Genomic DNA, 22,557 nt, shown 5'->3' with positions numbered 1-22,557 from the left:
GAAGCCATTTTTATGTTTTTATAGATATTTGGGTAGAAATTATAACTAAACATACTAAGGTGGGTTTTTTTTTTTCTTTCTTTCTTCTTTATGCAGGGGATTTGGGAAACAAGGATTCCAGTGCCAAGGTAAGCCACAACTGCTTTGCTCACACACACATGTTGTTGCAGCTCATTTTGAAGGTACCCAAAAATCACCTGCAGCAAGAGGGAAATAAGCCTGGGAAAAACTAAGCAAGCATCTTTGTGTAAATTCTAAAACAAGGCAGTTTTTCAGTTAAATAATTATTGATATTTCTATCATATACATTGAACAGTCAAGTAACTGTTCATACTGTAGTAACATAAAAAGTTGATGGTTTGGTTTTTTTTTTTTAAATCTCATCGTGGTAAATGTAGTGTAATCTGCATGATTCTAACTTTTCATGAGAATAGTCTGTGCAATTTAGCTTTTGCAGAGACCATTTTTCACATCAGAAGCTCTTGTCTGTGTGGGCGTTTGGGAAAATGGAATCACTTTTTAGTCATATGGCTTCTTTTCATAACCCAGAGTCCCTGGCTTTCATTTTCATACAGTGCATGTTTGGGAGGACCTTTGGCTTGAACTACATATTAGGACAAGCAGCAATTTTTGTGTTATATAATACTCAATTACAAAAAAAAAATCCACCTTTGTAAAATCACTGATTTAATAAAATCTGCTAACCTTGAGAAATGGAAAGCTGCTGCAGTGTATATGCTGTGCTCTCACCTAGTCTGTATTTTTGCCAAATTCTTATTGTTATTGAGCATTTAATCATAAACTAACCACACCCAACTCTTGCAGGTTTTGTTCTTTGTCATATGTTTACTTAATTAGGATGAGGCTTTTTGTTGTCCCTCTCTCTTCCCCACCTTCCCTGTCATATCACCTGCACATTGTGTACTCATTATCCAGCCTTCCCCTTGTCTCTCCCATGGCATTTTTAATGGGTATTTGCTGTTGCCTTAGAGCACATTTGACTATCCTGAATGTTGCTTTTACTTAGTGAAATCATGGAGTCTGTGGTATTTTTGTGAAACTTGATGTTAGCTGATACTTCTTGAGATTAAACCTCTGAGAAAGTGGATGTGAAAGACGGGTGCCTTTTAAAGATGTTGCAATGAATAGTTTTCTTTCTGCAAGTAGAGACTTGCAGACACACACATGTGATGAAAGCTTTACCTGCCTGATAGAGGTAAGCACACATCCAGGATTTTGCCATAGATCTTGTGTGCAATTTGCTCTATGCCCCATATATTAATATTAAATTTTGTAGCTATCCTCCAGTTTTTTGCCACCCATGACATCCACATAGATGGGTCTGTAGTGCTTGGTCCCCAGTGGAATGGCATTTCCTCAGTCCCACTCAGGATAACTCAGTGTTTCCTAGTTCAGGAATTATTTAGAGGCCCATTAGGGATTTCCATTGGTGTACAGAAAATAATTGGGGCTGCATTAAAATTGTACAGTTCTGTAGCTCGACTCCTGCAGTTTGCACAGTGCTGACTCTCTCCTGTCTCCCAGCTGAGAGCTCGTGGCTCAGGTTGGGTGGTGAAACTCTTTTCCACCTCCTTATTCTTATGGGATCCCTACGAATTTGCAGAAGACAATAAATTAAATTTTGCAATGGTTTTAATGCCCTGAATGTGGCAGAGAGGGTCAGGGTGCAATTGCATTATTACCAGACAAATGCTCAGCAAGAGACAGTCCCCATCCTAAGTAGTTTGTCTTTCTTAATGTGCATGTTTTATTTTAATGTGGCTGCTGTATAGACCAGCAAAAACACTCAGAATGGCTGCTCAGGTTTACAGCCAGGAGTTGTGAGGTGTTATTTCATGGACAGGAGGCAGAATTCTGCTGCATTATTGGAAAGAAGTGTTTTGGAGAGGGAGTTGGGGATGATAAATAGTGGGAAATGTCTGTCTGTGGTCATGTGTGAATTTGAAAATGAATTTGAAAGAGCTCAGCTGGATTAACTGTCTCCTAGGGATAGGATTCAGGAGGAATTTCCTCACTGAAAGGGTGGTCAGGCATTAGAAGGGGCTGCCCAGGGAAGGTGGTGGAGTCCCCATCCCTGCAGGTGTCCAAGGAATGCCAGGACGTGGCACTCAGTGCTCTGGGCTGGGGACAAGGTGGGCATCAGGTTGGACTCGATGGGCTGGGAGCTCTTTTCCACCCTTTGTGACATTTTTATTGCCTCCTGTTATTAGGAAGCATTTTGCTGTTTGATATCTGTGGTTTTATTGTTGATTTATAGAAACATGAACTATTCCAAAATATTGTGCTTTTGAAACAGGAGTTCTCATTCTGTTGGTTTGTTCTTGCTGGTTGCTGTTGATTGTCTTTGTGGCAGTGCAAACATGATGGCAGGATTATTTCAGGGAGTTAGGGCTCTGATTTTCTTACGTTGTCAAGCAGGCCAGCAAGCTGTCTGTAACTCTGGGAGCTTTGCTCCGATGTGCACCTGGAAATACTGCAAGAGGAACATGAAAAATAGAATAATTTAAACCTTTTTCAGTCTCTCACAGTATGAAAGTTCCTCTAAGAAAGCAGACTTTAAATTAAGCAAGCAATTAAGTGAAATTTTGGCTTCATCATCCTTTTGATGCTGATTGTTGTACTCAGTGTAACCTATACTTTTCTTTCTGTTTGATTTGTAAGAAATGTTTTTCTGGTGAACAGAGCACAACAAATAGAGACTCACTAACATACGAAGAATGAATATTGTAGAACATGTATTTATGTATGTTTAGAGGTTGTTTTAAGTTTAGCACTGAAGGCTCAGCAAATTCCTCAGGGCAAGAATATTTTTAGTTACAGTAACATAAATGTGATCAACTCGTGTTCCTGATTAAGGGCCTGTTGTTAATTCTCTCCTAAATGGTTAAAATTTGTCGTTATTATCAGCAAGTTTTCCCCCTTTTAGATGGTTCCCCGAAGTGCAATATTCTGCTGTAGTTCAGCTTTGAAATACATTTGGCTTAAGGATAATAAGGAGCTAAGGAAGAGTTTCTCATTAGTTTTCTAATTTACATGAATAAAAATCAGAGAAATCAATTAAAGCAGATCATTATGTTTAGCTAATCTGTGCAACTCTTGCTCTTTCCACTGTTTTGTCCTGTCTTCCCTCCATTTATTTCCAGACAGTTTTCCTCTGAATGTTGAATTCTAGCCCACATCCCTGTGCTAGGGTTTTGGAATAGCCTGGTCCGTGCTGGGTGTGTTTCCCAACACACTGCTGGGTCTAGGCTGGGCAGGCAATGACAGGGATTCCTTCAGTAAAAGTGGAAATGGGGGGATTTTATGAGTTTTTACTGTACAGATAATGTAACGCTGTCACATCAAGCCAGAATTCATTTCCTCTGTATTGTTTGTTTTCATCCACTAGTTCTTGACCTCTCTGCTACAACAAAAAGACCAAAGAACCCACTGATGTCACCTCTTTTTTAAAACACGTATTTTCACTGAAAATGTTATATTAAGAGTCTCTGTAGAGATGTGGCCAAGAAACTAATTTTCAGTGCTCTATGTGTGGTCTGAAGATTTGAACAAATGAAAACTCAGAACACCTGTGACCTGGTTGACATGCAGTACATCCTCAGCAGTGATAGAACACATTTATAGTGGAAGCAGCACAATTTATTCCTTTTTGTGTGTGGATCGAGGCTTAGTTCTTGGTTTTCCATCCTGATAGTTGTGTATCCCCTACCAACAGTTTCTTGTCCATTTTACAGTCTTCATTTTCCTTTTTAACGACAACAACAACAAAAAAAAAAAATTAAGGAAAAAAATCTGTCACTGCTGTGTTGCTTCTTATAAAACTGATTTCTCTCTTCCTTACTTGGAAATGTTTTTACCAAAGTGTGGACAAGGTACAAAGCAAGTTCCCCTCTCTCTTCCAGAACTGTTTCTCTTGTGTCATTATCATTTTTGTGGTAAGATGGGGTATTACAGACCACAGTTTGAACAATGTGGGTGTTTTCCTTTGTGCTCTTTATGTTTATTAGTCATATACTACAGTTTACATTAACTAATGTCTCTGTAAGCCTGAGATGGAGAAATCGATTCCATGGAGGTCTGGGACTGTTTATGGTGACAATGCAGCTTAAAAGTCAGCATGAAATCTTCTGAAATGGGAACTTAGTAAAGATACATGAACAAGGCAGCTGCTTTAAGTATATTTTCCTGTATATAACTTGGAGGTATCTGTTCAAAAGTGGAACCCCCAGAGCAAAACCCAAACAGATAAACACACACCTCCCAAAAAAACCCACAACCCAAACAAAATAAAAACCAGCCCCTGGGAGCATAAATTGTATCTGCACACAGACAGTTTCCACAATTCCTCTCGCCAGCTCTGTTCTTTCTGTTGGCCTTTTGCCCTCAGCCTGATCTGTGAACTGTGTATCTCTGGACCACTTCTCAAAGGGCAGTAATTTTTGATGATCTGCAGATGATTTGGCACACAGAGACAGAGAAGATGCTCGCTGTGTATTTGTCTTGTCAGCCTTTATTTGTTTGTTCTTCTCCTTTGGCTGTCCTTATTTTTGCAACATCTGACCCATTTTATGAGGAAACATGGTCCTATTAATTGCTGATACCAGTGAAAGTTGAGATTCTGTTCCTATTTCCGCAGCTGAACTCTGAGAGATCTTTGAAAAATCCCCCATGCTCTGAGTTTTTACTGAGAGCAGCAGTGACAGGTGAAACTCCTGAGGTTTAATGAGTGCAGATCCATCAGTGTTGGTTCAGATTAGGAAAGCCCTTTGGAAATCTGTTATCCCAGTTATCCCTGCTCTCACCATGCGTTGCTCGGTGTTGTTGGGTGATCTTGGAGCAAGGTAAATGGATTTCCTTTGGGTGCTGCTGGACAGAGCTGTGTTACAGCAGCACATTTGATGACTTCCAGGTGCTGAGGGGTGGTTGGTTCGTGGATCAGCTGCAGCTCATCCCACATAAAACCCCTGAAATTGGGTGCCCAGTTCATAGCACTGCTTCCCTCTGCAAATCTCTTCCTGTTGGAGCATTACCTGGGAATGTAGGTGTGGAGATTGTGCTTTCAACCTCTGTCTCCTGTGCTGGGAAGGGGAGGTGTTGTCTCTGAGCACAGGGAAATATGGTCCTATTAATTGCTGATACCAGTGAAAGTTGAGATTCTGTTCCTGTTTCCACAGCTGAACTCTGAGAGATCTTTGAAAAACCCCCCATGCTCTGAGTTTTTACTGAGAGCAGAGTGACAGGTGAAACTCCTGAGGTTTAATGAGTGCAGATCCATCAGTGCTGGATGGATCTGTGGATGGATCACAGGACATCTGTGCCAGAGGAGGGAAGAGCTACGTGTTGGTGAGGATTCTCTGGTTCTACAATCACCCAAAGGTTCCATATGTTGAATAGACAGAGATGAGTCCCCACCCCTGGAGGGGTTTCAGGAGATGTAGATGTGGCACTTGGGGACACCTTTTAGGGGTGGCCTTGGCAGCTTTAAGGGTTGGACTCAGTGATCACAAGGGTGTGTAGTGATAGGACAAGCTTTGAGCTGAAGGAGGGTAGGTTTAGATTAAATATTAGGGAAAAGTTCTTTACTAAAAGGGTGATGAGGCCCTGGAACAGGTTTCCCAGAGAGGCTGTGGAGTCCCTAACCCTGGAAGTGTTCAAGGCCAGGCTGGATGAGGTGCTGAGCAACCTGATCCAGTGGAAGGTGTCCCTGCCCATGGCAGGGGATTGGATCAAGGAGATCTTTAAGGTCCTTTCCAACCCAGGCCATTCTATAACCCTGAAGGTCTTTTCCAGCTTCTATAATTCTCAGTGCTCAATACACAATTCACTAACTGTATAATTCACTCAACACTGAACATGGCACTAAAATAAAGAAATATTCCGTTGTACTTCTGTTTTTCTAGAAAACTTCCTTGGTGATATTGTGCTCATCAAAACTGCTGCATAATTAAATCTTACCTTGCAGCAAAAACTTTCTTATATTACATTTCAAGAGCAAAACCATCTTCACCCTTCCCACACTTTAACATGTGAAGTTTTTGGGTTGTTTACTGGAATCAGATATCCCAGCAGCGTGTTCCAGTTAAAAGAGACTGACTGTTCCAGTGCCCTGGATGTAATTCCGTGGAGCTTCTAATTAAACATGTGGGAGTGATAGCTCATCCCGAGCTGACAGATAAACTACTTGGAGTCCTGAGCACGAGAAAGTTTGGCATATTCTTCATTTTTTTCCCTCTGCCTTGGTGTAATACTGCACATCAAGTGCTGATATGCAGCCACATATGGTGTTAATTTTATACAAGATTTTTGTAGATTTAAGTGACTTATGCCATGAGCAGAATTTAATGAAATGTTGGAAAGAAAGCAGCAGAAAGATGAAGAAAACAGATTTCCCTGTTGGGATGCATCAATAATTATTTCTTTTATGTTTGCTTTGGTGGGTTGTTTCTCTTTAGGGTAAAAGGTAGAAATAATAAGTTATTTAATAAATACTTTAGGCTCAGTTCCTGAGCTTTTACATCTGCAGTAGAAAGCATGAAAGTCTAAGAGTGAAGGACTCTCTTGTGGATAATTAATAACAGGAACTACCCTTTAAATGTTTTTAAATTTTTGTGGATGCTGAACATTGGAATTCTGTTTCCAGCAGTGCCTGGTGAAGACTTACAGAGGTTGGGAGATCTTGGGAGCTTATTATCAGCTGTTAATTTTTCAATTGCAGCTATTTGTGAATAATGCCTTCCATAAATGTGATTCATAACCATCACTTGGAAGTCAGGCAGCAGAACACGTGTGGATCTCATTGTCACTTACTCTGATTTCTTAATTAGAATTGGATTTACATGAAGGGGTTTTTTTAGGTTCCTTTCTGCAATTACATAACTTGGGCTCTAAGGTTCTGCAGGCACACAGGTCTTTTTTCAGGTTATCTTCTAGTGACTTCGTTTAGATTTTGGGATCATGTTACTGTGTTAATTAAAATCTTTTCATCAAATGAGCTTTATTAGAAATCTGGGATATGTCCTGATAAATGTAGAAGTTTACAGGAATTATTATTTTTGTCTCCTGTCATTTACAAAATGTCCTTTTAAAATTAATTATTTATTTAGACTGATGCAGAAACACACTTCTTGAGATAAAAAAAATCAAGTTTGTCTGGAAACACAAAAATAAAAAAATATATTATTACTCTCTTAATTTGCTACTTTTTAGTTTTTAAAATGATGCTGCAAAACTCTAATTAATACTTGTCTTTATAAGATGGCCAGTCAAGGTTTTGAAAACATTTGCCCTTCATTTACAGTCACATAGAGGGTTTTCCACTGTCAGAAGTGTCAATGAATGGACAATTATCAACACAAATTTCTTGGATGGCACATTCAAGGCTTTAATTACCTTCTGTAATAAATGTCAAGTTGTTTTCTTTTTAATTTTTGATAAGAAAATAGCCCATATTCAGGAAAAAGCATAATTTTTAACTGCAGTTGCAGCTCTTGCTCCCTGTTGTTCTTTAGCTTCAATTAAAAGGATTGTATAAAGCTGTCAATATTCTATACAGCTATTAGTACTGTATACACTGCAAACATTTGCATATAGGTAAATGAAACTTGTAATTGCATTTGGAAGCTGCAATTTGTTCTGGAGCAAAACTTTCTGGAGATCATATTTCTGAAAATTCAATGTTTTTATTGCTCCAAATGATCCTTAAAGTGATGACATCGTTGAATGTTGGTGGCAATTTAATTAACCATTTTCAAACTTAAAAATCTACAAGAATCAGATGTTTAAAATTGGGTTCTCTGTGCTTGGGTTTCAAAACCACTGACATTGTGCATCAGGGCGTCCACTTAGTATATGTTAAAAAAAAGATTAGTTTCTCAAAAAAGTGGATCAGATACTGCCCTTCCTTATTTTACTGTTAAATGTGGGAAAAGTACATATTATAAAGTACAGACTGAAAACAGAAATTCTCATTTTGAAGGGTGGTGAAGGTTGTTCCCAATGTAACTCTCTTCCCAAAGCACAGAATCTTGGCTCTTCATTTTCCTTTAAAATTAAGAACATTTTTAACTTCTCTGGAATTTGTGCTAAGTGTGGTATTTTAGCTCCTTAGTAAACAAACCATTATTCATGTACGAGAATGAATTGGAATAATAGTTTATCTTCTTCTTTTCAACTTCTAGTCTGTGTGGGTTTATTATTTTGGTTTTTACTCACCAGGATCTCAGCCAGAATCCACTTCAAAGTGTTCTTGCTCTCAAGAAATTGGCCTTTAATATTTAAAAAAAAAGGTGAATCTTTCTGTTCTGGCAGAGAAGGCAGAAATAAGCCTTATCTTATGGGAAATTGTTGTGTACATTAGTGTTTTATTGGATTGATTTTAAGTTTCTTCCTCCCTTAAGACATTTCTGTCAGGAATCATGATCTGCATTTTTATTGCTTTTCCCTGCAGATAAGGTGAAACAAACTTTAGGGAAGTGTAAAACCATCCCCCTTATAATTGTCTTTGCTGAAGTGTCTCTGCAGTGTCATTTTTCCTGCTCCTCCATCACCCTCCTGCATTTCCTTGGCATCTCCTGATTCCCTGGCTGAGGTGTTACCTGCTGCCTGTTCTCTACACCCTCTCACCTGAACTAGTTTCCCCATTTCTGGCACACAGAGAAGTTTCTGAGTGCTGAAGGTGACATCCTGCAAGGTGCTGACAGGTTCTGGGCAGCTCCGTTTTCTCCCGTTCCAGAATTTGTATAAAATGAGTAGATTCCAACCTAACAATTCCCTGAACGCGTTTGTCTCACATAAAATGTTGAAAAATAACCCTGTTACAACAAACACAGAAACAGACTAAGCAACAGAGTTTATTATAAGGGTGAATATAAAGGTCTTTTTCATGTTTTTCCACCGTGGCAGGTTAGCTGATTGAATTTGTGATGTGCTGTAAAATTAGTCAGGTTTTGGACTGCTCCCTACCTTGTTTGCTAACTTTTACTTGAAATGAATTAAATTTGAGAGCATTCCAAGTATGTCAGTTTTACATCTTCCTTTCTTGTCATCAGCTTTTAAAAAGTGCATCTGTTGGATGTATTTTTATAAAATGGAACTTCTCTGTTAATACAAGTGTTGTGGGTGCAGTAGAAAGCAACAAGTAAGACTCCTCTGTGGGTATTTTTCAGTTCTCCTCTGTGTATGTGCCACTGAGACAAATGTCGTAAGATTACAGAAAGAAGGGAGAAAAACATTATTTTTTGAGTTTAATTTTGATGTTGCTCAGAATCCTCAAGTGTGAGCCTTTAAAACACAGTGAAGGCTCAATGTCTAGTTGTGCAGCTTAGTTAAACTATTTTTTGTGGTGTCTCTAATACAGTGTATCTCCAACACACCCAGCTGTTACAGCTACCTGAAGATCCTGGGGAATATTGTGTGTTTTGTTAAATATGAGAACTTCCTAAAATTCCTCTTTTATCCCTGTATACCAGTGGGAAGAAGTGTGGGGTTTTTTGTGGTAATTTATTTCTTTTTGTTCATAGAATGACTCTGAGTGGGAAGGGACCTTAAAGCTCATCTCATTCCCCACCCCTGCCATGGGCAGGGACACCTCCCACTAGCCCAGGTTGCTCCAACCTGACCTTGGACACTTCCAGGGATGGGGCAGCCACAGCTTCTCTGGGAAACCTGTACCAGGGCCTCCCCACCCTCCCAGGGAAGAATTTCTTCCCAATATCTAATCCAAGCCTACTCTGTTTCAGTGTGAAGCCATTCCCCCTCATCCTGGCACTCCAGGATCTTTTAAACAGTCTCTCTCCACCTTCCTTTTTGGCTCCTTCAGTACTGGAAGGCCACAATTAGGTCACCCTGAAGCTTTCTCCCTTCCAGGCTGAACAATCCCAATTCTCCCAGTCTTTCCTCATAGCAGAGATGCTCCATCCCTCCAATCATCTTGGACTGCTCCAGCAGGTCCCTGTCCTTCCTGTGCTGGGCACTCCAGTTATTTGCTTGGCTAAATCTGACCTGCATGTTGGCACAAACAGCATAGATTCTGTAGTGTCTACAATGTTCTATTAGTGTCTGTAAGGTGCAACATCCCTGCTTTGCCTGTGAAAAGGAACACTGAAAAGCTGTGTAGTCACTGAGGAGGGTTTTAAAGTGCAAGTGGTGGGTATGTTTTATATGCATTCTCCTCAGAAGCTGTACTGTTTCCTAATGGATCCTACAGTCGTTATGCCAACTGCACAGCGGGCTCTGCCTCGCAGGATTTACATTCTGCTGCTCCCTGGTCTCCCCCCAGTTGTTTCACTGAGCAGCAATTCTGAGTGTTTTGCTCTGCTTTAGGAATCCAGGTGTGCCTGAGGAATCTGTACAACTGCTGCCTGCCCTTGTTTTCATACGTGTACGAGGCAGCAAAGCTTATTTCTAAGATTTCTGCATAAACCCAACTCTTGTCAGCTCCCTGATGCTGTGTAAAGAGGAACAGCTTAGCTGTCAAGTTTGTATAAAGTTCTGATCATCTAATTAAGCTTGAGCTTCTTTGAACCCTTTGCAAAACCCGAATTATGTTGTATATTATTAAACCTGGTACAAGGCCAGACGTCACTTTCTTTTTTAGAGTATAAATGCATTGTTTTACAACTACATAAAGCTTGCATTTTATTCAGTGCTGCATCATCATTTCGTGGCAGCAGATCTTCTGCATAATTTCTGTGGGTTTGGATACTTGACAACAAATGTGCTGAAGGCAAGATCTGTTACAGGAGTTCTCCTGAAAGTGCCTCAAACAGGATTTCCTTGGAAGCCTGGGACTGCTTTAGTACCTGGGACAGATATAACGGAGTGGATGGACCTGACTTTGACATTTTCCTCAATATGCTCCTGGTTTCTTTATAAATAGAATAGCAAATGTAATAAGAACACTGTAAAATATTTGATAATTTGTATTTTGGGAAGAGGGAGGACAAACCTTTATCGCCACTTTCCTGCTTTCTGTAGGTCTTTGACTTCAGATTCCTCTGTTTCTCACCTGTGCCTTGAGCTTCTCTGGCCCTGTGGTGGTGGAGTTGTGCATGTTTACAATCATAGGCAGCAACTACAGCCCCAGTTTTCAAACAACCCCGTCACCATAATGGGCCTATAAAGTCTCAAGGCTTTTTATTGCTCCTGTCATCTCAAGTGCTTTTGACTCCTGATTGCAGAGCAATAAAACGTGGGTGGTTGGGTTGATGGGAGGGACAGCGACGGAATGTCGTGGGAGAAGGGCTGGAGTGAACAAATTCATTGATGCAAGGCCTTGAATTTGTGGACACAGCGTAACTTTGAAGTATTGATCGTTTAAGTAAACGTGTAGCTTAAGACTGATGAAGGGAATAAAGGACTTCTTAGATCATTAATGTATTTGGGAGGTCTAATTGGCTTTATGCAGGGTTTTGTAACAAGCTTTTTGCAAGGAGCATTGATAAATATGCTCAGTAAATTTTAATGAAGTCCTAAACACTATCCATGAAGCTTATTTTGTAATTTAAATCAATACATTAGAAAGAGTACTAATTGTAGAACTTAATTTTTAATAAATCTTTTTCTTTCTTGGCTTTTATTCATCTTATGCAAATATTGACCTTTGAATTCTTACTGTTGCTTATGTTTTATTGAGCCTCACTTTGAAGGGGTGAGAGGATGTGTGTGTGTCATCTTAAAGCTTTTGTTGTAACAATTAAAAGGGCAGTGTCAGACACTGGATCACTTGACATTTAACATGGCAAAATGAGAAGGAAATCAGTGATAAAATCAGTAGGGTTAATTTTAGAACCATCAAATTCTAAGTGCAGAGAGTAAAAACTAGGCTGGCCAGCAGGGAGCATAACTGATGTCTTCCCAGAAGTTCCAAAAGACAGCTTGTACTGGTTCTGCAGGCAGGAGTACTCTTTGTACGGGCTGTATTCATGTTGAGCTAATAAATGTTCTTAAGATTTTAAAGCCTGGGTCTTGCAAGCAGCTTTGTATGAATGGATCAGTATCACAGCCAGTCAAAGTTTATCTATTAAGTTGTTCTGCATGGACCAACTATTGGGATCTGACCTTAATCTGTAGTTAATAGCAGAGGCTTTAATGCTTATTTTTATTTGCAGTGCAGAGATCCTCTGAATAACTGAAGCCTCATATTACACAGAATTCTGCATTAATATTCAGTAAAGCAAGCAGCCCTTGATACAGCAGGTTCAGTAACCTGGAGAGACATGAGATGTGCTGATATGTGCACGTGTTATCCTCTCACTTTCCAGATGTATTTTTTGTAGTGGAAATTATTTGCTTGAGCTGGGTGTTGAAATTTCAATGTGATAGTGTGATAATGTCTCCTGGAGCTTTACATCAAAATATCCTGTGGCAAAAATAGTTGGTGTAATTTGAATTACGCTTGTTCTGGCTGTAAGGACAGAGCTAGAAACACCACCTGAAACATTCACTGGATACAACATATACCTCATGAGGAGAAAGTGGCTGACTTGGGTACTATGCAAAAAAGACTTTCTCGTTGCAAACATCTCTTGTAACAGTAATTAAAAAGCACTAGTGAGAAGATGTATCCCTTGCTTCTCAGGTAACTCAGGGAATGTCTTCATCCCCTGTGTGTGTATAATCCACAAATGTGGGAAATAATTGGTGTAATTTTACCATGACCCACAATGCTGACCCTGAAGGAAAAGCCTCCAGTGCTCATTCTCAGCAGAGTTCTGCCAGCCTTAATGATGCGGAGATGATTTATTTTCATCCCCTCCCCTCTTATTTTAGAATGTGGTTATCAATGGAGCAGAAAATGATACACTTCAAACTAGTTCTCCTCCTGTAGGTCCTTGTCACTTAATATGCAACTTTTCTGCTGTGTGTACAGAAAGCTCAGGTCATGGCTCTGGTGGGTGTGTGTGTTGTGGTAGGAGAAACTTGCTCCTTGAACCGAGTTCTGTCTGTAGTTCCTAGTGAGTTTTAGGGTGAATGAGATCTCCCACACGGGTTGTTTTGCTATACACAGTTAATGGAACTGATAGGATCACCAAAATCAAATGGATGATGGGAAAGAGGATGATCTTGCTTGAGAAAAAAGTGATCAAGAGGTATTTTCCATTGTGTTTTCTGTTATATTGATAAGAAAGTGCTTAGGTTGGTTTTCAGGTTGCGATTTTGGGGATTTTTTTCCTTCCCCTATTACGCTGCATTTCGAAAAAATAGAACCCTTAATTCAGGCTCTTGTTGCATGAGCAAATTTTTTTATCCCCACGTTGAGGCTTAAAAGCAGAGCAATTTATTCTTCTGTGGTGTCTCCTTGTGCAGTGTGAGAAATCCATTCTGACCTGATGGCGAGATCAGGGTAACAGATGCAATCTTTGGATCAACCAGCTCCAGCTTTTGTGTTAACCAGTCATCAGGAAATATCACTAAATTACTGCAGCACAAAACGCATCTGTTGGAAATATGTTTAAATCTTTTGTGAAATAGGAGGGGGGAAAAACATGACTGGGCCGGGGAGTGGCTTTGGGAGCAGCTGTGCTGGAGGACGAAGCGTGGCCCATGTGAATGAGCTCTTTTCAGAAATCCGAGCAGACCCAGTCGGAGTTGGGTTCGTGTGGCTTCTCTCCAACTGTTTTGTGTCTCTGACTGTTGCATAAATGAATTCTGGAGTCTGGGGTTTCTATCAGTTGGCATCTGCCCCTGTGCAGGTTGGTGGGCAGCAACGTGTGTGTGGCTCTACAGCAGCTGAAACTTGCACTTTTTAGTCACTTGTAATTCCTGAGTCAGCCTCGACTTCGCTTGGTACGTTGCACCCTTACTTTTGCAGGAATCCTGTCCTAATCCCTGCATTCCAAAGGGAAGCATTCAGCTACGAATCCAACCCTTTAACATTTGCTTAGCGCTCAACTTTGATATTTTATTCATTTGCTGTAATGGCACAATCCGTGTTGCCATGAGGATGCTTTTCAAGGCCCCGTCTCCGCTCTTAGCAGCCGATGTCCTGCTGTGTTTTACACCATCATGTCCTAATTCTGGAGCTGCTGCCTGTCGTGTGGCCCTGACTCAGAGCTCCAGCCTGTTCCCTCCTCACATCTCACACTGCACCAGCACCACAGGCCTCCCTTCCCTGTCCTTCCCAGCAATTGTGGCAATTCCGGCACCGGGACTTGGCAAAGCCTTGCTGTGGCACTTGGAGTGGGAGCCCTGAAGGAAGATAATGAGTTCTGGATTACTCATTAACACAGGATAAAACATCAGTTTCCTTCAGCACTCTTGGTGTGGAAGCCTTCAAAAATTTCAGGCTGAAAATAGGAGGAAAAAAAAAAATTCTTTCTGCTCATGCATATTTTGGACTTGGGTTTTAGGAGAGGTAGAACACTGGTTATTATTTAACAGGTGTAGTATCTGCATAATGGTTCTAAAATTAGTCAGTTTTAAAATGATTTTAAATGTGAATTGCTTTCAAGTAGAGTTGATGTGGAAACTTCTCTCTGTAGATCTTCTTTTTTTAAGGTATTTCGTGAGACTGATTTCCACAAAAATTCTGTTGAACAATGGAAAATGTCAAAGCTTGCTGAGATTCAAAACAGCTGTTTCCAAAATGGATCCTGAGTTGATGGGAGGCTCCAGGCTTTCTCTAGAAAAATGCACCAAACCAATGTGTTATTAAAATTCTGTGTCCCCAGATTAATTTTATGAGAAGAGCCATCTTGATGAAGATGGTGTTCTATTTTAGGGTTAAAAAAAATCTGCAGGCTGTCTCTTGAGAAGCTACCAGGATCTCTGATAACACAACATTTTATTTATAGATTGCTGATATGTTTAAGAGGCAGAAATTTATCAGCAGTCCAGATGTTCTGGTTTTGCTAATTAACCTGTGTCTGCATATTTTGGGCTGTCTCTTCACACATGGACTTGCAGATCATAACATGCTTATGGTATTTGAATGAAAAATGTGTCTGGTTTACTAAATGTTGTTTTTAGACAGTAAAACTCTGCATTTCTGTCATTGATTTAAGGCTCTCCAAAACATTAAAAATTGAATTGCACTGAGTCTCATTTGTATGTTAGACTAATGTTGTCTCCACCTGTAAAACAGTGCTTTGGTTACAAAATTGTGACAGGATCAAGGAAATGAGATAAATATGTGAGGCAGGAGCTGTTTTGTTTTGGTTTTCGTCACTGTGGTACAAAGTCTTGTTCAAAGACATATTTATGCTTCACGAGATCCTGGTCCTAAGGAGTGTGAATATTAAAGGGATGAGTCAGAATAAGAACAGAACCCTGCAATTCCAAGCAGTGATACAATAATCTGTCTGTGCAGTGCTGCTTGAGCAGAGCTTCTCCCATGTTTGCCCTTGCTCTTTGTTCTGCAAAATAAGGTGCAAGTTTTTCTTGCTGGTGGGAAGTTGTAGTTTTTCAAGCAGAGTATTTTAGAGGAGGTCATTACATAAAGGCAGATTCAGTTAATATTTGCTTTCACTGTGCAATTATTTTTGTGACCTGTTACACCTAAAGGATGATTTATGTTTTGTTTCTTTCCATTTGGTTTTCTGCTGGGGAAGTGTATTCTCATCCAAACCTCTTCTGCCTTCTCTAGGATGCTCCGTGACTTAAGGGTCGTTTAAATGAGAACAAAGGTGCACTGGATGCCTTTCTCAATGGCTGCTTGCTCCCAAGTAATCTGTTCCTCAGATCATCCCTTCAGCTGGCACCGACTGAGTCTGTGTAAAGCACAATAACCCTGCCCATGCCAGACCCGAGCCTGTCCCTGCTCCAGCCTTGTCATTTTATCACTCACTTGACAGGTGTGAATTTAAGTTCTGATTTCACAGTTAAAAGATTTTATGTATTTAGGTTGGGAAGCCAGTTCGCTGCTTCATCTGCTTTAGTCCATTATGGGATTTAACTCTGGAAATCCATGCAAGTCTGAGATTTTTTGGAAATTATTAAGGGTGCTGATGGTGTCTGTTACCCTGGCTTTGTTAAATCCCTGTTTGCAGCTGACAGGGCGTGTGTTGGGCTGAAGTGGCAAACACATGTTGAGGCTGGAGTGTGATTTATACTATATTTCTGCAATTTCAAATCCGCCCTCTAAACCATGGCACTGTTTTTGGGTCATGATTAACACAGTAAAATTTTATCCAGTCATGCTAGCAGAATCTTGTTATCATCGCTGAGTTCTGTTCCTAGAGAAGAAATGTTTTAAAAGCTTGTTGCAGATGGTGTTCCATCTTTCCAGATAATAAGATTAAAATGTGTGACGAGGCATCTTCAGAGAAAAACCCAGGGTGGTGGTGGGATATTGTCACAACCTCTGTGGAAGTGACAACGATGCAGTAAATCGATGTCTTGGCCATTTTGATTCCGCTGGAAACTTGGTACAGCTGCGTCTTAAAAAGCCTGGGAAAACTATTTATGGGAACTAATTTCTGCAGATAGCAACAAATTCAGCATGCTCTCACCATCTTTGGGATGTTTCCTTATTTGAAGCTGGTGGAATGAAACGGAGATATATTAAAAATGCAGCGTATAACAGAGCTATGGACCCTCTTGGAACTATTTGCACTTCCTGACGTGGCTTCTTTCATCCAGGAACACCTTTTGACCCCAATTGGAGCCAGATGCTTTCTAATTTAGCAGCTCTTGAGCTGGAGGGAGAGCACATAACTTATCTTGGAGATGGGAAATGCCTCCCTGCCAGGCTGCTTTGAGCAGGGCAGAGAGTTCAGCCTGCACTGCCTTGGCTTGCCCTTCCCTGCCCCTGTGGCCTGGATAGTTCCAACTTTTGGCATGAAACTTGTGTGGGCTCATTCTCTTCTCTCCCACTCAGGGAAGGGATTTGTGCCGGGCAGGAATTCACCTGCCCCGAGTTTCCACCATCGCGGGAGTTATTGCTGGGAACACAGAGAAGGAAATGGGGAACAGGAAGCAGGGAAGAGGGAACAGGAGGAGCCTTGGCAGAGGGTGAGTGCCAGGAACAGGAGAGCTGGGAACCTGCCTGGGCATCCTCCAGGATGGCAGGAGTGGTTCCTGGAGTGTAGAGCAGGAGTGGTTCCCGGCGTGTGCCGACAGCTGGGTTTACACTTTCCGTGTCATCTGTGTTGTCAGAACACTTTGGATGTTACACTTGGAGAGGGGAATTCATTCCAAGAAGCTCAAACTTCCACAGGATGTTGCTTGGCATGAATTTGAAAAAATGCAGTTTTGTGTTTCAGCACTTTTTCGCTATTCAGATTTTATCTGAAATGAAGCCTTTCCCCTGGTTCTCGTTGAGTCTTCAGGAAGACTGATTTGTGGGTTCTTCTCAGTTACTCATATTTTTTTATTAGCAACAAGTGAAATGTAGTTTATGCCACTTAATTTCATTAAAGCCTTGTATGGTAGGATTTCCATCAAAAATGCAGCTAGTAGATGAGAGGATCTTTTGCCTTCTATTATTTTGCCTTGCCACCATTAGTCACTTCTGCATAAACAAAAAACTTATTCTGAAACAATTTTTAAATTCTCTAAATGTTAAGTGCAGCCGTTTAATGCTGTAATTAGGAATAAATTTATAATAAAATTCTATATGACCTCCAGCTTTTTCCCTTACTTTCCTGTCAAATCCATTTTTGTTTATTACTCTCAAATCACACTGATCTGCAACAGTCAGCTGGTCTGGGCTAAAAATAACCCTTCCTTGTGTTGTAATGACATTAAAGCCTTTTATTTATGGGTATATTATAAGGATATGGATATATTATGTAGGGAAAACTCTGACACAGTTCATGTGTGTGCTGGAACATGGTTTAATGTGCCCAGGCAGGGCTGTGTGGGATGTTTATCCCTGTCAGGGATCCTGGGAGCAGCAAGGGCATTTTCCTTGTGGAATGTGCAGGATGGATCCAAAACACTTCACAGCAACAGGAGATTGATGGGACACCAACAACCCCCTGGATTTATGGATCCCTCCAGGCCGTGCTGATGGAAGGCTGTGATATTATTTCCTGTTTTGCAGGGGAGAGCCGAGGGTGGGAGAGGCCCCTGTGTGCAAGCACCACATTCCCTGTGGGAATTGCAGCTGGCACAGAGCCGGGGTGACCTGAGCAGGTCATGCAGGTGTCTGTGTCAGTGGGGCTGTGGCACCACAAGCTGTAGAACCTGTCTGAGGAGCTGTGGGGTTACCCTGGACCTCACTCTGGGGGTGGCTCTACCAGGGGCACCTGAACATGCCTGGGCTCTGTCAGGCCTGGATTAGAAAATATCAATTTTTTAACCCTGTTTATTTATGGTGGTTTGAGCACTGTCGCCCCCAGCCCTCAGTCACTTTGCTTTTATTCCTTTAAGAGTGGGTAAAAATCTGAAAAATGAGCATTATCCCTACAAGCAATTTTGTTTCTCATATGTACTTAAAACATCTGGGAACTGATACTTTAGGGCCATGTCATTTTTAGCTTTTAAGGAGAATTTCTCATGTTTCCCTGTAGACCACTTCTGCCAAGGGAAGAATCCTTCATGGTTTGTGGCAAGACTTGGAATATCTTGCATAGGAAGACGTGGAGCAATCCACTCCACCTCCCCCAGCAATTAATTATTGCTCTTTAGAAATAATTAACTGAGGACTATTGGTACTGCCAGCCTCATCTTGGTACCAGATAAGCTCTCCTTGGGATTGGAATGTTGTTTCTGAGCAGGTGGTTCTGAAGGAGCATTACCTGTGTGTGTCATCCTGTTTCCTCCTCATTAGAGACCACAGGATTATTTGCCAGGATTACATTTCCACTTCTGAAATTGTAACAGGAATTAAAAAGATGATTTAAAACACTTTTTTCCTGTTAACACTCTGAGGTTTGGAAATCATTAAATATTTGGCTGAACTATGGGCTCTATGGTCGATTGTTTGTAAACTCCTGCCTGTTTTCTTTTCCAGTGTGTTTTCCTTTCTTTCCTTTTTGTCAATTTTCTGTAAATAGATTACTTCAAGAACGTAAATATTTCTTTTCACGAGCTTGATGGTGGTGGTAACAACAGCTATACACACACTGAACCTTGCTTGGTGTGACCGTATATAGAATGTTTGGGGAAAATGATTTTACTTGCTAAAAACCAATCTCAAAGAGTAATTTTTAAGAAACTGAAAGAAATATGCTTACACAGTGGTGTGAATGAAGGATATTGGATTTTATTTCTCTGTCGTTATCACTCTGTTTGTGGAAGAGTTCTAAGGGTTTGCTCCTGCTGTGAATTATTTTTCTGTTGTCTTAGTCATTCACATAAGCTCAGGTACAAGGTAGTTAAATGAAAAAGTATGTCTTGTTGAAGCTCACTTTGTCCTCCAGACATTTCAGAAACTTCCTACAGTATTCTCATTTACACTCAGTAATAATCTATATTTAGGTTTATTAGGAATATTTAGAATATTCCACAGTTGAAGTTGTTATTCTGTGCTCAAATCAAGGGTACAAACTCACCCATTGTCTTTGAAGTTAAATTGGTTAAACTAAGTGCTGTCATCTCTCTCTTTTTTTAAATTTTTCAGAGCTTACTTATATTGAAATTACTGTGTAATTGTAGCATTTAAGACTGAAATATGGCAGGGGGTTTGAACTAGATGATCTTTAAGGTCTCTTCCAACCCAATCCATTCTATGATTGTATGATTAATTTGAAGTCCTGGTGTAACCAAACTTGAGCCACCTTAGAAGAACTTCTACATTTTCCCCCAAAATATTGTAGATTCTTATCTTCTGAAGTGTATACATTTATTTGATTCTTTGTTTTAATTTTAAACAACATCAAAGCCTTAAAATGTTTATAGGTGAACAGTTCCTTTGCATTTGATTTTGGTGATGAGCAACTGGTTGGTTTTTTTTGACAATGAAACATTGAAACATTATTTACAGTTATATAATATTATAATATAGATACATCTATGTGGAAGCTTATTTCTAACTGGAATTTCTCTCCCACAATTTGAAGGTAGCAAAATATTGACATGAATGATGCCAAAACCAGTGCTCTCCTCCTTGACTGGCACGTGCCAGGGAGGGGAGGGCAGGTACAGCCCCACGTGCCAACCAGCTCTATCATGTTTGCTGTACTTTCTTTTCAACCTTTTCATTTTCCCCACAAAATTAATTAGTCTTTTAACTCCTGTATAAGATAAAATTTTATTCTTCTAAAAATAGCCACAGTGCTCATCCCCTTGCCTGCATTTTGTTGAGTATTAGGTATCTCTCCTGGATGTTCTGTGTGATGCTTATTTTTAGGGCCTCTATTAATAGCTTTAAATATATGATGTAAGAAGACTTGAGACGGTGTTAAATGGGAAAACTTAATTATTATCTTTGTAGTTTTCACTGTTAAATGTGAGTAGAAATCAGTACCAGTGTTTAATACAGGGAGTTTTAGACTGGAGAAGCTGAAGTATGTGACACTCAAGTATGTGACAGCATTTTTGGTAGTTAAAAAAGCCTGAATTCAAATGAGGGGAAGGTGTTGGTGTTTCCAATCATTTCTATTATGTCCATTATTTTGTATCATTTGGTAATTTATGTAGGAACTTACAGGGTCAAAGTAAGAGTTACTTCAGCCAGCAAATGTCGATTAACTAAATATAACAAATGGAGAGGTTTCCAACCAGTATCTCTAGTGCTCCCTGCATATGCAGGATAAAGGTTCTGTAACTCTGGATATTCTGAGCTGTGTCTCCTTGACAGTGTTGCAAAACCCCGGGTCTCTTAGGTGAGGTGCTCTAGATTTTTCCCTCCCCACACACTCTGCCACCCTGAAAAGAAACAAAGAGGAAAAACTTGTTCATGAGGAACTTATGAGCCTGTGACTATTTTACACAGGAGGTGTGAAAGTTTTGCTCTTTCTCAGCAGCAACAATTTGAGTGATAAATTCCCTTTCTGATGGAGGCCCTGCTTTCTTTCCTCCTGCTCATTCCTGCTTTTGTTATTGCTGAGCTCGAACTGGTGGAACTGGTTGACAGATCCTGAAGGTACATTTCCACTGAGAGCCGAAGACAACTATTGTGCAATTAAAATCCTGTTATTTCAGCACTGACTTTGTGTCAGTGCTTTTTGTTTCTATCGTGTTCTTTTTTTCCCTTTTCACTTCCAGAGCTGCCAGTGACATTTTTATCTCAGAAGTGCTTGTACGTGGTGACAGAGATCGTGTGTTAATTCGAGGACAAATAAGCATATACTTGTTGTTGAGAAGTTTAGGGGTGAAACTTGCTCATCATCTGGAAGACAGTTGTCCAGGAATAGCTTTCTGAAGAGATTAGCTCACCAAGAAACCAAGTGATTTCAGTATGACCTTCCAAAAAATATTGTCGTGGTTGCCAGCAGGAGCAAGGAGCTGGATTCGATTACCCTTGGAGGTTCTTTTCAGTCCTCTGTTCCTAATTAAGCAGGATTTTGCTATATTCAGCTAATAAGTTTATACTGAGCTTGTAAGTGCTGATAACATGAGATAGAAAAAATTAATTGAAATTAAAATCCTATTATTATAATATATAGAATTTTCTATAGTAGTGGAAATATAAAAAGATGATGAAATGAAGGCTCAAGCATGAGTGAAAAAGCTCTAAGGTTTTGACCAGATTTTGTATATTTTACCTCCTTACAGGCTGTCACTGTGTCAAAATCTGTTTTGGAGGTTTGGTTTGGTTTTTTTTATATGATGCATTTCAGTAATCTCCTTGTAATCCCATGATAAACTGCTTAGTTTGATGGAGAATGTTAGACATTATTAGTGAAATAGTTGACCCCTGAAATCAGTTCCATTTTATGACCTGCTTTCAAAGGATATACTCTTACCAGCTGGGTAGCTATCCTTGCATTAACCTGATCAACCCCTTTGAGAAAGGAGGAGGTATGTCCTGGATTAAATTCTTAAAATCAGGCCATGAGGAACAATACCAGACAATCTGCATGATTTCAGAATGTTTACTCTCTTTATGTGTGTTCTGCTTTATGATAAACCTTTCTTATTTATGTAATTCTACTTTTTCTTTCATTGTTGTCTCACTGTATAGATTTTTTTTTTTTTTTTTTTGCACTGGTTATTAAAAGAATTTAACAGTCTTGTAGGCAGGTAAAAACTGCATATATTTGTCTCCTTACTGATTGCTTTCAGGGCTTCTAAGCAAGATAAGTACCTTCCTTAATTTGTAGGGCAATTTTGGGCATAAATGTGTCATAAGCTTGTAAAAAACACGTACAGAAGGTGTTGAAAGTCCCTATTTGAAGTCATTTTATATTCATTAGAATACAGCATGCTCCTTAATTCAGCTTTGATGTTTTCTTATGATTTTTTTCAGCCCTTTCATTTTCATGTGCCAAATAGACCTAAAATGAGCATATCCCTGAGGTATAAGGGAGTGCTCTCATTGCTAAATTATAGATATGGGGGGGAGGGAGGAGAGTGGTTGTTTGAAGACTCTTATTTGTGCAAAAAACACAGATAGGATTTAAACAGTTTGTTGGAGCTTTTTTCCCCCTAGTCTTATTTACACTGTGATTTCTTCCAAGGAATAGATATATTTTTTTTTTAAGAGCTTTG

The 22,557-nt window shown here is 40.0% G+C and overlaps 1 protein-coding gene across 1 annotated transcript in view; it reads left to right on the top strand.

The window, feature by feature from the left end:
* Positions 1-22,557, top strand: part of PRKCA (protein kinase C alpha) — a 145,652-nt gene that overhangs the window by 3,394 nt on the left and 119,701 nt on the right. The window contains 1 exon segment of the mRNA XM_032706569.1: positions 97-128. Coding sequence (XP_032562460.1) covers positions 97-128 — 32 coding nt within the window.

The sequence above is a fragment of the Chiroxiphia lanceolata genome, chromosome 19 (genome assembly GCF_009829145.1).
Source record: "Chiroxiphia lanceolata isolate bChiLan1 chromosome 19, bChiLan1.pri, whole genome shotgun sequence".
Classification (NCBI taxonomy): domain Eukaryota; kingdom Metazoa; phylum Chordata; class Aves; order Passeriformes; family Pipridae; genus Chiroxiphia; species Chiroxiphia lanceolata.
The sequence above is the reverse complement of the archived record's forward strand: the minus strand, read 5'-3'. Positions and strand labels throughout refer to the sequence as shown.